The sequence below is a fragment of the Emydura macquarii genome, unplaced genomic scaffold (assembly GCF_026122565.2).
Source record: "Emydura macquarii macquarii isolate MOO-44397 ecotype Brisbane River unplaced genomic scaffold, CSIRO-AGI_Emac_v2 contig_2834, whole genome shotgun sequence".
Lineage (NCBI taxonomy): Eukaryota > Metazoa > Chordata > Testudines > Chelidae > Emydura > Emydura macquarii.
Window position 1 is genome coordinate 5,451,088 of NW_027132971.1, and position 15,527 is coordinate 5,466,614.

At 42.3% G+C, this 15,527-nt stretch overlaps 1 protein-coding gene across 3 annotated transcripts in view; it reads left to right on the forward strand.

Moving 5' to 3' along the window:
- The first annotated feature begins 316 nt into the window (after positions 1 to 316).
- The window catches only part of GAB1 (GRB2 associated binding protein 1), a 135,516-nt gene continuing 120,305 nt past the window's right edge, over positions 317 to 15,527 (forward strand). For all 3 annotated transcript variants that reach the window (XR_010923663.1, XM_067568020.1, XM_067568021.1), the window contains exon 1: positions 317 to 527. Coding sequence is in view for 2 of the 3 variants with exons in the window: in XM_067568020.1 (XP_067424121.1) it covers positions 456 to 527 (72 nt within the window). In the remaining variant the exon portion in view is untranslated. The remainder of the gene's footprint in view (positions 528 to 15,527) is intronic.

Here is a 15,527-nt window from a genome sequence, read left to right on the forward strand (position 1 = left end):
ATTTGCCCGGCGGGCGGCAGAGGGAGAGGCAGGGAAGACCCCCCGCGCGCGGACGCTGCAGCCCGTCCCCGCCGCGCCAGGCGGCTCTTGCGGCAGCCCGCAGCAGGGAGCCTCGGGGGACGCGGGAGTTGAAGTTGCGGTGGCCCAGGCGGGGCGGCGGCCGCCGCTGCTGCTTGTGTGACTCGGCGGCCGGAGAGGGAGAGCCGCCCCCCGCCGTCCCGCTCCCCCCGCCGCTCCCCCGGCTCGGGCTGTTTGTGTGGGAGCCACGCACCCACCCCTCCCTTGCTCCCTCCCCCGGCCGCCGCCTCCTCCCCTTTCCCCAGAGCCAGAGGAGGCCGGGGCGGGCGCGGTGCGGTGCGGCTGCTGCTGCTGCGTCTCCGGGGCTCGCTCGGCCCGGCCCGGCCGCGTCGCTGCTGCGGACGGAGGAATCCCCCCAGCGGGAGGACGGCGCAGCCATGAGCGGCGGGGAGGTGGTTTGCTCGGGCTGGCTCCGAAAGTCCCCGCCGGAGAAGAAGTTGAAGCGTTACGTGAGTGCATTCGCCGTGCGGCTTCTCCCCTGGGCGGCCCGCCCCGGCCGCGCTCTCCTGCCCTCGGGCCGCCCTCCCGTCTCTCCCGCGGCCGCCTTCGCCCCTCTCCGCCTGTCTCCTTCCCCCCCGCCCCGCTGCGTTCCCGTGTCCGCCCGCCGCCTTCGCTCCTCTGCCCAGCTGGAGCATGGTGGAGTCACGGCGTTGACAACAGAGACTTTCTGTCGACTGGCAGCGCGAAGAGCCTCTGGCTCTCACGCCACCCCTTTTTTAAAAGTGCCAAGTACGTAGTTCAGTTTGTCAGCTAGGAAAGGACCCTGAGCGGCCGGACCTTTTATCTCGGTTTTATTGCCTCGCTAAGATCGCGGGGGGCGGAGCTGTTCCCTTTAGATCCCCTCTTAACTTCTGGATTTTAAATGTAAACACTGGCCAGCCTTTTCCTAGAGCCGCTGTACGGCTCGCTCAGCCGGGCTGGAGGAAGATATAACCCTAGTTCATCGGTTGATACCAATAGAAAGTTGTTCCTCCATAGGTAATTGCCCAAGTTTTTGCGACAGTGATCTTTTCTGCCGGCATCTGAGAATTTTAGCACTTTTCCTCTCCTGCTGAGTACAGTTCCCATGAGCCAGCTTTTTTGCCCATGAGATGGAAGCCTTTGGCTTACAAATGAAAAGGAAAAGAAAAATCCCAGAAAACCTTTCTTTTGTTATTTATGGAATTCCACTGTTGCTCATAAGTAAATATTCAAACAGACTGTAGCAGAGATGACATTTAAGTTGCATGAAAAATGGTGCTTGTTTGCGGAGTGGGTGAATTTCTTGACCCTGGAACAGCAATGCTGTTGTGCTTTTAGTAGCTCCTTAGGGCTTCCGCAGATGCTGTCAAGTCACGTAGGAGGGATGGATGGTGCCAGAAGTGATCTTTGCTGGGGTCCTTCCCATGGCACCAAAGTGGCTTGCCTGGTATCTGTATAATTGGTACAAGATGCTGTTTCTCCACTTAGCATATTAGGTATCATTTAAAAAGAAAATGGACTTTGACGGTACCACATTTATTGAAGCAGACAAACTGCTTGAGAATCAGCAAACACAGATTGTCATATCGCAATATTTCTTTTATGCATTGATGTCTTTATGACCACTTTGAAAAGAAGAGAGAGAGGAGTGAACTTTAGTTGCTGTCATTGAGTTTTTAAATGACAAGGAGTTGGTTAAACAGGACTTTCCTGTGTTTTAAAATAAAAGCTTTTCAGGCCCCAGTCCTGTCCCATTGGAGTGAATGGCAAAACTCCTTTTTGACTAAAGTGATGTGGGATTAGTCTCTAAATGAGAATATTGTTATGGGGGTATAAAACCTTTATACATTTCCTACAGAACTGGGCACTGGTTCTACAGAGGTATTCAGTTGTTTTTTTTTAATGTGTGCATATATGTACATACTGTTAGGGCACTTTTATTGGTAAAAATATAGTATCATAATTAGTACAGTGACAGTGATTGAAGCGTCAAGTGATCTAGTAAATCTTTTAAGTTTGACTAGTGTTCTGCAGGGACAGTAAAATCACACACAATTATGCTGTCTCTTGATGGAAGAGGTTTTTAACAGTTAAGCGCTTGATACCATAAATCATAGTTAACCTCTCCAGTAGAATTCTACTTTTCCATGTTATTGAGCTTTTTCTGTATGCACTAGTGTCTGCACTGCTAAATTAGAATAATGCATATTCCATTAGAAGAAAAATGGATTGAATAATAAATACTTATTTAGCTGTGTAAGGTATTATAACTGTATAAGAATACATATATTTCAGACTCTCCTGTCAGTGGGACCCTTGTCCTCACGGATCTGTCATCTTAATCCTATTGTCCAACAGAAGCTCTTTTTGATGATCTAAAGTAGGTTTGAAACCGTTTCCATTGGCATTAAAAAGCATAAATCAGACTTTCAGAGTTGATTCAGGTTACACATCATTTTAAAAAATTCTGGCTAATGTAATTTTAACAAATTAAGTTTGAAAATATCACAAGATAATTTTAGTGATTGCACTCTTATCCTGCTGCGATATTTAATTATAAAACATTTTACACTGTAGTGTTCCTTTAACTGGTTCATTCTGAAAAGTAGTCATCCGTGTGTTTTTAGTTAATCACTTAAAAATGAAAACCTGCTTTTTGAGGCTGTACAGTATGAAAATGATGAGGGGGAGGGGGGATAAAGGCAAGCTTCCAGTAACTTTACTGTAGCTCAGTTGGTACTCCTCTTGTCTGGACTGTAGGACAGAAAGTCAAAAGTTTAAATCCTATAACCATATCTGCTGACACTACACGAAGAACTGGAGGTGCTGTCTAAAGAAGAGGTTAAAATGAGATCCCTTTTGCTAGTCTCTAATGCCTGGTGAATTGTAGATTAAAGGTTCTCAAGTCCCTGTTTGTAACCTTGATATCATGATCAATGTTCTTTTAATAAAAAGGCAGCTATGTCCAACTCTGTGAGCTTCTACTAAGTGCTCTATGACAGAGGCAGATTTGTCTATTCTCACTATAACTATGTCTTTGTGATGCAGTATGAAAAAGTTATTTAAAACTGCGTTTTGTCCTGGACTCATTTTGAAAGGCTCCCACAGAAGGATGAGAAAGGAATACATTTTCACTGGAAAAGTACATTTTTTGCAACACATACTTTTCACATATATATGGAACACTGTAACTTCATGCCCTATTAGTTAATGCACACAAGTGTTGGGGCAAATCCAAGAGTCCATCTGGGAAGAGAGATAGGAAGTCTGAAATTGCAGATGTTAAATCTGGTTTTAGTGCTAAGCTTTCGGGAGGGTGAGAAAGAACACTTTGAAGCTAGTGCACATATGGTCCATGGCACTTTTCAGTTTTTTTTAAACAGTCTGACATAGTATTAAAGACAATTTCCAAGCATTTGAAGTCCTAACAAGAAGTAACTGTTTTAGGAATGGAAAATCACAGTTTCTTGGATGCATGCGTCTTTCCCCATAAAAAAGCAGCCATGTTTTTATTGTTAAGTCAGATCTTTGCTAGGAAACTATTTCCTTACTTATAGCTATTGTTATCAGCAGTGGGTTCACTTGAATTGACATTGGAAATTATCTAGTTGCTGGCATAGATGAAACAGTCATTTTCAGCAGTATTGCATAGAGCTTGATTGCTCATTCAGGAGGACTCACTGCTGACAACGGTTATCAAGGTTGTCAACAGCAGGTCAGCTTCTTGATATAGATGGAGCTTTTGAGGGATGCATTTCTCACCCTCTCTGTTTACTTCTTTAACATGCAGTAAGTCCTTTTTAGTCATCTGCTTAAGTTCTGCAAAATGTGGAGAGGAGGCTAAAGATATAGGAGGAAGCCAAAGTCAGAGAGATGGGCTAAATCCTGTTCAATGTATGATAGTTGCTACTTGTATGAATAAGGTAAAACGGGATTTGGCTTCTGATTGGGATGGAGGGAGGCTGAGCTCTGTTCTTTTTAGTCTCTTTTGTGCTGCCACTCTTGACTTACCTTCCTCATTTTATAAAAGTTTTTTGAAACTCTGCTTTTGTTCACTTCATTTTTATCTTTTCCATTCTCTCAATTTTAAATGCACAAACAGAAAACTTTCCCCAAATCCATTTTTTAAAAAACATTAAAAAAAAATCAGCCTTCATCATATTTACTTGCCATGCTGAAGTTTCTCTCTTGGTGTTCAAACATCAGTGTAGTGGTAGCAACACAGAGGATTTTAAATATCCATATATCCACAAGTCAGCAGAGTTAGATGCAGGGAGGAGAATTGACAGTTTGGGGTGGGGAGAGGGGAGACCTTTATGTGAAAGGATTACTAAATTTTTCGTTAGCACAATGGCTAAGAGGGCAGTTTCACTTCTCTTCGTTGCTCCTAAATATAGGGTTCACTGTGGCAACTCTTAGTTAAATCTGCTGAAAATTAGAAATCTTTGTGTTGCATTTCCTGATGTTTACTTTTACATAGCAATGGGCTTCCAGTGTATCAGTTGTAAATCACAATGTTCGGAGCTTTAAATTATTTCAAATCCAGTGTGGAGTTATCATCTTAGACTTTTTATTATGAGTTATTCTACATTTTGTATAACAGTGACTGCTGTTTTAAAATGAGAATTAAATAGTAATTCAGTTTTCCTTTTTTCTAATGCATCCCAGTTTGAATGAAATGCTTGCTGCTCCGTAGTAGTTAAAATTTTGCCTATAAAATAAATTACTGAGACAGTTTTGATCCAGATCTAATTTTGCATCTCAATTCTGTTTCTGATTTTAACATCTAGTATTTTAGGCAGCTTGGATGGATGATTAAGAATTACCTTATATTCATGAATTACTAATGGTACTAACATCACCCTAAAATAGTTGTAAGATTTTAAGTACTGATGGCAGTAGAAATGGAGTATCTTATTATTGGCTTATTCAGTTCTTCTTTAGTAATGGTGTGTTCAGTGCTAATCTTCTATCTTAAGTAGTATGCTGATGGCCAAAATTTGCGAGTTAAAGAACACTTCTTCATCAGAAAAAAAAGTTTGGAATTATATATATAACAGGTGTGATAAGATATAAAGCAAAGTGGCTGACAACCTTTTATTTTTGGAATGCATCTATTAATTTAAAATCTATTCTGATGGTTGCAGCAGTGTAAATTGGGAGCAAATCTATGTGGAGTTACTCCAGTGTAAAACCAGAGTAAGTAAGATCAGAATAAAGCTATATCTACACTGCCGAGGGAAGTCGACTTACTTTAAGTTGACTTTCAGCAGCCAATTTTTAAAAATCACAGCAGCATGTATACACTACGCTGTTTGCGTAGGTCTCCTGCATTTACACTTACCAGCCTTAATTCGAATTGCAAAGCAGGGCAGTGTGGGTAGCTATCCCACAGTGAAACAGCCATAGTGGCTGTTGGGATGAGTGTCATCGTACCATGATGCAATACTGCTTCCCGCACCCTTCTTCCCCGCTTCTCCTTCCTCCTCCTCCCCCCCCCCCCCGCGATACAAACAGGAAAAGTATTTTCGTGCTATTTTTTTACTCCCCACGATCGCCATTGCTGCGGAGACATGGAGCCAGCTCAACTCTGCACTATTATTGTGAGCGTGACAAATACATCGCAGCTTATCATCGATTATTTTCGAAATAGAGCAAGAAGCCGAAGCACAGACAACACCGATGCCACCGAGGCTGCCCTGCTACAAGCCATCGAGGAGCACAATTCTCGTTTGCTGCAGGCTGTAACGAGTCATCTGCAGTCCGTGGAGCAGCGGTTCTGGTGCAGGGAAACAAGCATAGACTGGTGGGAGCGCATTGTTATGCATTGTTATGATGATCAGTGGCTGCAAAACTTTAGGATGTGGAAGGCAACTTTTCTGAAACTGTGCTCGGAGCTGCCCTGTCCCTGAAGCATGTGAACACTCGCCTGAGACAAGCTATGACGGTGGAGAAGAGAGTCGCCATCGCTCCCTGGAAGCTGGCAACCCCCGACTGTTACCGCTCAGTTGGGAATCAATTCGGAGTCGGTAAATCTACAGTTGGCATAGCCGTGAATCAAGTGTGCAGTGCCATAGATAGACTTCTGCTACGAAGGCTAGTGACTTTGGGAAATGTGCAGGATACAGTGAAGGGGTTTGCCACGATGGGCTTCCCAAACGGTGGGGGGGCCATTGATGGGACACATATCCCCATCTTAGCGCCTGCACACCTGGCGACCAAGTACACAAACCGCAAGGGGTACTTTTCCATAGTCCTGCAGGGGCTTGTGGATCACAGGGGTCATTTCACTGAAATCTGTGTGGGGTGGTCTGGGAACGTGCATGACGTGCGTATTTTGTATTTCAGGGCTGTTCTCTAAGATGCAGGCGGGCACTTTCGTGACCAAAAAACTCACATTGGGGGCTTGGAAATGCCAATAGTGATCCTGGGGGATCCTGCTTACCCCTTGCTCCCTTGACTAATGAAGCTGTACACCGGTTATCTTGACAGTGACAAGGAGTGTTTTAATAAGAGGTTAAGCAGTTGCAGAATGGTTGTAAAATGTGCCTTTGGGCGTTTAAAGGGCAGATGGAGGAGTCTCCTCACTAGGCTGGACATGACTGAGAAGTACCTCCCTTCTGTGATATCTGCTTGCTGTTCTTCATAATGTGTGTGAAGCGAAGGGTAAGAGGTTCCCCCAGGGTTGGGTTGTGGAGGCAGAAGGACTGGCCGTCAGTTATGAGCAGCCAGATGCCAGCATTACACTGAGAGCTAACCATGGAGCACTTTGCATTAGGGAAGCTTTGAAAACCAGGTTCTGCAATGAGATGCAGGACTGATTTCTCTTCCTGTCTGTTGTTTGCCTTTGGTGAACCCCCCGCCCCCCTCATCGATATCTGTGCCCACCAAATCCCTCCTGAACAAGAATAAAGAAATGTGTTGAAATGATGCAAAACTTTATTTCTTAACATTCAAGTAATGGGGGAAGGGGAGAAGTGTTCATTCACTGTCTAAAGGGGTAGGGTGGTAGCTTGCTGGCCAGCTGTTAGCGTGGCCCCACTGCTTTCTGCTTGCCTCCACCGGAGTGGAGGCGAGCACATACTGCAGCCTGGACAATATCCTCCAAGACCTCTTCTGGGCAGGGAGGAGGAGGACGGCAAAGCCCTTGGTTGAGGAGCATTATGGAGGGGCTGCAGTGGGACTCAGTCCTGCCTCTGCTCCTCCTGAAGCTCCACAAGCCCCCAGAGCATGTCTGCCTGGTCCTGCATGATTCACAGCATTTCCTGCGTGGTGCTGCGATCATGCCCCATCATTTCTCGTCGACTCTCCCTGTCCATGTCCATATTCTGGGACAAGGTCAGCCTCCACGCTCTTTGCTCTGTCTCTGCGGCCGATGAGGCATTCATGAGCTTACCAAACATGTCATTTCTTGTTTTTTTTTCCCCCTCTTTCTAATCTGCGATGGTCTTTCTGCAGCATTTCTTGAGGGTGGGGCGAAGGCCGAGGTGTCTACAGAATGAAACAAAAAATTACAAGGTAGCCACTGTTAGCAGAGTGAAGAAAATGATACAACTGCAACAATGTAGACAATACTCCCCATGCAGTGCACAGGGCAAACACAGAGCCTCAATCCATTCCTGACCTCCCAGAAGGGTCTGCTTGCTGTGCCATTACAGAGAGGATCTGAGGACAGCGTGGTGGTGGTGGGTGGGTGGGGAACTCTGCTGGTTTTTTAAACGCTTTCAGAGAGGAACTGCGGAGAGCGTGTGTTGGGGGATGGGGAGTCTATGCTTCAAACACAGATTTGCTGGACGCAGTAGGATACCAGCAGTGTTCTGCCATGATGCAGGGCCCCTTGAGATGATAAACGTAGCATTTCTCATCACATAAATCAACTGTTCCTTGGGTAACCCCATAGTACAGTCACCGAAACGCCTGAGATCCCCTTCGTGCCCCTCCCCCTCCCAATGTAACAGGACAGAAATGCTAAGAAAAAAAAGCCTCACCAGATGTGCCTTCCCCGGGATCATTTGTGCTGTCCTGTCTGCTGCTGGACTGCTCGGGGGTCAGGAATATGTCCTTACTTTCTGTGAGAACGGACACCCTGCTCTCCTCAGCCTCCTCCTCCTCCTCGTCCACGAAGTCCTCATCATTCACCATGGACTGTGATCTTGTGGAGGTATTGGTGCTGCAGGGCGGCACCCTGGTGGGATCACCACTGAGAATTGCGTGCCCCTCATCATAGAAGTGGCATGTTTTGGGCGAGGAGCCAGAACAGCTGTTTGCTTCCCTGGCTTTCTGATATGACTGATGCAGCTCCTTGATCTTCACGCGGCACTGGTGAGCATCCCTCTTGTGTCCCTTCTCCAGCATGCCCTGGGATATCTTCCCATAAATATCTGGATTCCTTTTGCTGGCTCTGAGCTGAGCCAGAACGGACTACTTGCCCCACAGCCCAATGAGATCTAAGACCTCTGGTCGACTCCATGCTGGAGCACGTTTGGGCTTTGCAGTAGCCATGCGGAGAACAGTGACAAAGCTCTCTCCATGCTGGCAGCACAGGAAATGAAAATTCAAATCTTCCTGGGGCTTGAGGGGAGGGGACTTTTCCTGCTAGCGTGACCACTGAACAGCACAGCGCAACTGTCCAGAGCAGTCAAAACGTGGCATTGTGGGATACATTCCAGAGGTCAATTAATTCGATTTAAGTGACGTTGTGTCTACACTAACTCTAAATCGATTTAACAAATTCGATTTAGGTGTTATACCACTTGCAGAGGTGGTCTTAAGTTAATTTTCCAGGCACTTTAATTCTAATTAACAGTGGTACCTGCATAGACGTGGGTGGAAGTAGGTCGACGTAAGTGACTTTAAGTCAACCTAAGTCGCCAGTGTAGACCAGGCCTAAGTTTGCAGCTCTTCGTTTGCAAGTGATGTCATGAATCAGTGTTCACATTATACTTATTAATCTTGAGATAATCTAGTACTCTTTGAGATGTTTTGATATCTTCGGGTTTCTTCCTGCCCATACGCCTCCAGGAGTTGCTGAGTACCTTGCAGGATTGAGCCCCAAGACTGCAGTGTAATTTGGAAGTTAATTTGTCTCATTATGTAGTGTTTTATAACATAAGGCATGTAATACAGCCCCATAATAAGCACTTCCAATGCAAGCCTTTGTCTTGTTCTGCTATAAAATAATAGTTCAAGGCTGAAGTCAGTCCAGAATCTGTATCAAGTATAAAAAGAAATATTTGGTTATTTGAATATGTATGTGTAATATACAGACATGAATATACATCTGTCTAGAAGATAACTGGCTCAGAAGATTTATGCTTTTGTATTTTGTTTGATGTTTATGCTTGTATAGTTTGAAATTCTATTTGGCAGGCAATGGTACATTATCTCTTTATATGTGTTTGTTCCGTGCATGCTTATAACAACATATGCTTTGGGAAGTGGCTGCTATACAGTCTCTTCAAAGGAATCTCCATTCACATTTTTAGTATATCGTATAAGTTTAATGCTTGTTGAAGCAAAGCTTCTTTAAGATTGTAGAGAACTGTTTATGAGGACAGAGAAAAGAAGCTATCTCAAAGTCTTAATTTGACTTTAAAAAATGGGAGGTATCTGTATAAAAATATTTGGTGTTTATTTTTGTTGATAAAGTTTTAAAGTTAAATGGTGGCTTTTAGAAAATGTAGATGTGGTGGGACCAACAAACTAGTTTAGCAAATTGGGATCTGATTTTTTTATTTATTAATTGGACCTTATGTATTTTTTTACAAAGTGAACGTAAATTGCAACTACTACAATTACTTAAAGGTTATGACATGATGTTGTAAAATAAGGCTCTGCAAATTAAGGCTGATGTTAGCTTTACTCACCAAGTTGTGCCTGAATATGGCAGAGGTTAACAATTGGTAATCTCAGTTGCCATTTGTGATTTAATACAGGTCATGCATTGCTTCGTCTTCAAATTCTTCTCTATTTTCAGTGATTGTCACACGTACTGTTTTTTGTTTGCCAAATACTAGCATGTATACAGTTTAGCAAATAGTCTCATTTCCACATTCCACTACAGTCTACTTTCTATGTAAAAACTCCTATTCTAGCTCCAAGGTCTATTCCTCCTCCTTCCCCTTATCCTATGTACTGTAGAAAAGTCAGTATGTTGCATTTTTATGTTTGTAAAGAGAATATTAACTAGATGAGCTTAAAACTATGCAATTGAATGCAAACTAAACATAATAATTTCAAATATCTCCTTTGGAGATAAAACAGAGTTGCATTGTTTTGTTCATGAAATATAGATGCAGAGCTATGTAAGGTTTTATACTTCGTGTCTGCCTGAGACAGGATTATGGGATTGATGTCCAAAGCAAGATAAAGAAGCCTAACAAGCACATGCTAAGACAGAAAAGCACTACCAATTTTTCTCCATTGAAAAGTCTTTCAGTTTTTATGTAATATAATACATTGATGTATACCATTAGCCTTAATGTTCTATTCCTTACTAGTATAAGGACAAGTTAGACAAAGATCTGATCAACTGGTAATGTAACTGATTTAAATTAAGTTAATTTAAGCCAAGTTTAAACAGATTTTAGTATCTACATTAGAGGTTTGTATTAGTCAAGTTAAATTGCTTTTTTAAAGATTTGATTAAACTGATGCAACTTTAGGGTGAATTTCTGCTGCAGTCAAATCAATGGGTATTTTGCCATTGACTTCAGTGGACCCAGGACTTAACCCCAGTGTATATGTAAGGCCTTGCCTTATCTATATGAATAAGATCACCTGGATCTGAGAGACTCTGGATCCCAGCACTTGGAGGCTGCAAAACAACATCTATACCTCCCTTCACAGAATTCAGCCCACTTACACAAGAAGAAGTTCTTGAATACTGAAGGAAACTTGAGTCACCTCATGTAGGCCTGGCTCCTGTGTAGCTAAGGTATTTACATAGCCTCAGTAACCGTGGCATTTGAGCACCTTGCATTCATGAATGTGTTTATCTTCACAGCACCCCTATGAGATAGGGAAGTATTATTGCCATTTTACAGGAAATGTCTCCGTACCTCAGTTTTCTAAGTGACTTGCCCAAATTCAAGTAGAAAGTCTGAAGAGCAAAAATTTTTAAACTGGGTCTCCAGAGTCCCAGGCTAATGTCCAAGCTACTGTACGTCTTTCCGTTCTGCCTCCTGCTCCTAATGACCGATGAAAACTAGTGACCTTTGCTGACCATCATGGTCAGTGCCTCTTTCAGTGAGGACAATCTTCTAGGCACCATGAAACAGGCAGTAATCCAGATGATGGATGATAATTCACATCAAGGAACAGCTTTATCTTGGCAATTACTATCATGTATAACTTACCTTTTTTGGACAAGGTTTTTGAGGAGACGAAGAGACATTTCTGACTTCTTTCAACATTCTAGACCACTCACAATTGGGTTTTAGACCAGGATATGGTTGGCTTGGTGGATTATCTCCTGTTAGTGGAGAATTATTGATCCTCTTACTGCAGGTCTGTTAACAAAGTTTGACACAGTTGGACCACATGAAGTTACTGTGCATCATCCAAGAACTAACAGCGATGGATGGAATAGCACACTGCTGGTTTCAGTCTTTTTTCTGAGCTGCTGAACAGCAATTGCTCTTACACCTTGAATGCTCATGTACAAAGGTTTTGTATACATTACAAATGCTTTGCCAGTATAGTTATGCCAGCAGAGTACTTTGGTATAGACACAGCATAGTCTGACAGAAAGATGTTTTTTGTCAGCATAATAAGACTACCTCCCCTAACAACTTTAGTTATGCTGACAGCAGTGCTCTTCTGTTGGCGTAACTGCATCTACATGGTTGTTTTTTTTCCTGGCAAAGCTGTGGCTAGTGTGGGTGAGATTTTTTTCATTCTCTTGACTGACATAGCTATGCCAGCATAACTTTGTAGTGCAGACCTGGCCCTGGTCTTACAAGGCACAATCCTATCACCCATTCTAGTTAACATATGTTAAACCATTGGAGGAGATCACAAAATGCAATAGATTTAAATTCCACTTATAGGCAGATGACATCTTAGTTCTGCATCCCCTTCATGTCAGATGGAAAAGAGAATCCCATCATCTATATTTTCCAGGAAAGGAGTGAGGGAAGCAACTGGTTGAAATTAAATGTAAATAAAATGGAAATGATGTTGGTGAGATGAGGAAAATGTTTTGAAGAACTGGATAAACTCGTATCACGTCCTTCTGTTATGTAGTCCTTGACTGTCTTTGAGCTGCAATCTTGGGATCCCTTTGAATGCTTCATGTCTCCTAGACACCCCAGTTAGCATAAGCAGCCAGTAATGCCGTTCCTCATCTTTAGTTGGCAAAGAGTCTTTCAGGGAAGGAAATTCCTAGGGGTATGATCTATCCCTTTTTGGTTTTCTTCTTTTGCATTCATCAACTTAATGCTTAAGAAAGGCCAGCAACTTGTTTACAATGCACTTTTAACAATTAAAAATGTATATCTTGAAGTGATTGCTGGATCACTTTCTGCTTTTTAGTTTTCTAGTTTCACTATTGTGTTTTAAAGTGTGTCTTTGCGATGACTTTTGGATAAGATGATCAGAGTCAACTGTAGTCTCTTTCTCAGCACAGCCCCATAACACATCTCTCTCATTGTTTTTGCTTTGGAAAAATCAGTAGAAGACATTAAAGATACACTGTCAACTTGAAATCTCGTCATTAAAAAAAAAAAAAAAAAAATCAAGTCATTTCAGTACTACAGCTGTCTCCGAGTTTCCCTTGAGAGCATGGCTTTGTTTTTGTTTTACAATAATGCATTAAGCAAGGGGAACAGTGAAACACTAGACACAAAGTTTGGAAAATGTAGAGAGCAAACAAACTAAAAAGGAGGACAATATTTTTCTTTAATCTCTTATTCATAATAATCTTGCATGTTTTAACAATGGTAGGTTTAAAAACAAAAAGTCATATGCTTTTCTTATTTCAAACTGACAATGTCCCTTTAAAGCCTGTCTAGTGCAATGAATAGTCATTTAGTTATCAAGAGAAGCACTTTAACCTGTAAAAATCTGCAGCAAGGCATTTCTTCAAAATGCTCCTTTCATTGCTCTGAATTTCAGCTAAGTGTGCAATGCTTGTGAGGGGTGAATTACTCTGTGTGTGTGTGTGTGTGTGTGTGTGTGTGTGTGTGTGTGTGTGTGTCAGAGTGACTAGATATCAAGTGTGAAAAATTGGGATGGGTGGGTGATAATAGGTACCCATATAAGAAAAAGCTCTGAATTTTGGGACTATTCCTATAAAATCAGGATATCTGATCACCTGTGTGTGTGCGTGTGAGATCTTAGAATCTAGCAAGACTACAAATAGTGTTGTCTCAGGAAGATCCTGATTCATCCTTAATTGCTAGTTATGATTCTCTCAATTTTTTTTTATTAATTCTTGGCTGGATTACTGAAATTAATTTTCCCACATATTCTCTGGATTACTTCTTAAAAATTACAGTTTAATCAAAGCTCTGCAGGTAATGCATGGTCAGTATTTCTTAGCATACTGCACCATTGTTACAATTGTACTGGCTTCCAGTGAAATATCAGATTAATTTTGAATATACTCTGATTTTAGCGCCTATTTTTGGCCTGTATCCAGCTGCTGACTGTAGTTCTGTGCTCTTTTTGGTTAGTTTTTCAGGGCTTTTTGGAGCACCCCTGAACACTTTTAATTTTAGCATTATCTCACATTATGTACCATGACTAAAAACATTTTCTCAACATGATCCAATTATGAGATGTTACTGGGTAAATTTGCAATAGAATCCATGGGATTGAATTAATTGTTAAATCCTCTAATGCTCTGGTTTTGAAAATGTACTAAGTGAATTCTTAAAAATTATTGTGGATGTTAGTATAAGAAGGGATACATTCAATTGCATCTTTACACCTTAGCTACAATTCCTAAACCAACAATTCAACATTTGTCAGGTTTTTTGTTCATTTTAGCACCTCCGATTTTGCTTGATGTGGTTGGTTAATTTGGATCAATTAAAACCTGCCGGTCAGCACACATGGAGCTAATGGGATAATCACGTGTACTTCTGAAACCTGCCATTTATGGCCAGTGTGATGTGTGCATTTTAAAAAAATGCCTATACATTATAATGTGGTTATGTAAAAAGGCAGTAGAAGAATGGTTGACAAACAGGGAGAGTGTTGCTCTTGGTAAATGGCATAATGGGTTAGTGTACTGCTCTTCCGCTTCTGGAAATCTGGGTTCAAGACCCTTCTTTGGTCATAAGTGAAAATGGTTTTGGAAGTCATATCCTGAAAAGAGGGACTTGTTGACAGAATGGGTAGAGGAGGTGTTAATGTCCCACATCTGCTCAGCACTCTCCTCTGATAACACTTTTGTGGAACCCATGGATATGTCTACACTGCAATTAAAAACCTGGGGCTGGCCTGTGCCAGCTGACTCAGGGTCGTGGGACTCAGACTAAAGGGCTGTTTAACTGTGATACAGCTGCTGAGGCTGGAGCCCAAGCTCTGGAATCCTGCCACCTCTCAGAATTTTAGAGACTGGGCTCCAGCCTGAGCCCAAACATTTACACCTCAATTAAACAGCCTTTTAGCCTGAACCCGTGTGAGCTGGTCCAACCATGGGTTTTTAACTGCAGTGTAGACATACCTTAAAGTTTCGCCTTCACTGCTTGAAAAAGAAAGATGGTGGTGGTGTTTTGTTTTTTTGTTTTATACTGAGTTAACTAACACATGTTGACTGTTGTGCTGCAAAAACTCACTGTAGTCCTACTGTGAGGTCAGCTATGGGTGAGTATAGTTCTGACCGTGCCTAGCTACTTTAGGATAAAAGCGGCAGGTGCTTTATCTCCAGTAGGAGCTTATAGTGTGATAATTATCATGTGTGCTTTGTCTTCCTGTAAAAAAACCCCAAATAAACAAGAATCTTTACAGCAGTGAAAACAGTCACAAACTAAAGCTGATTTCCCACCCACTTCCAAACGTAACTCTTGGGGCAGGGCGATGGTGGAATTGTCTCTTCACCTAATGGATGCAGTGGGTCTCAGTGATATAAGAAGGTGTATTCTGCACCAGTAGGCAGGCCTGATGCTACTGGGGGAAGGTGACATTCCTTCCTGTCCCTTCCCCCCACCCCCAAAAAATGATCTTCGAGGAAATTATTGTCAGAAAGACCAAAATATGTACGAAGTAATCCAGTGTTTTACACTTGTGAGCCTGCTTGACTTTTCCACCATGTGTAGGCCCACTGATTTCAGGGATTACTCAGTGTAATAAAATTAGGTGCACACTTAAGTGTTTGCAGGATCAAGTCATGTGGAACAGCAGCAGATTGGAGAGTTTTCATCTTTTATAAAATTATAAATCACAGCAAAATACTGATGCAGTAGTCCTATTTTTTTTTTTTTAACTCTTAAAATCCAAAATTTTCCAGATTATTAAATAGCTCCTGTAAAGTTGTTTAT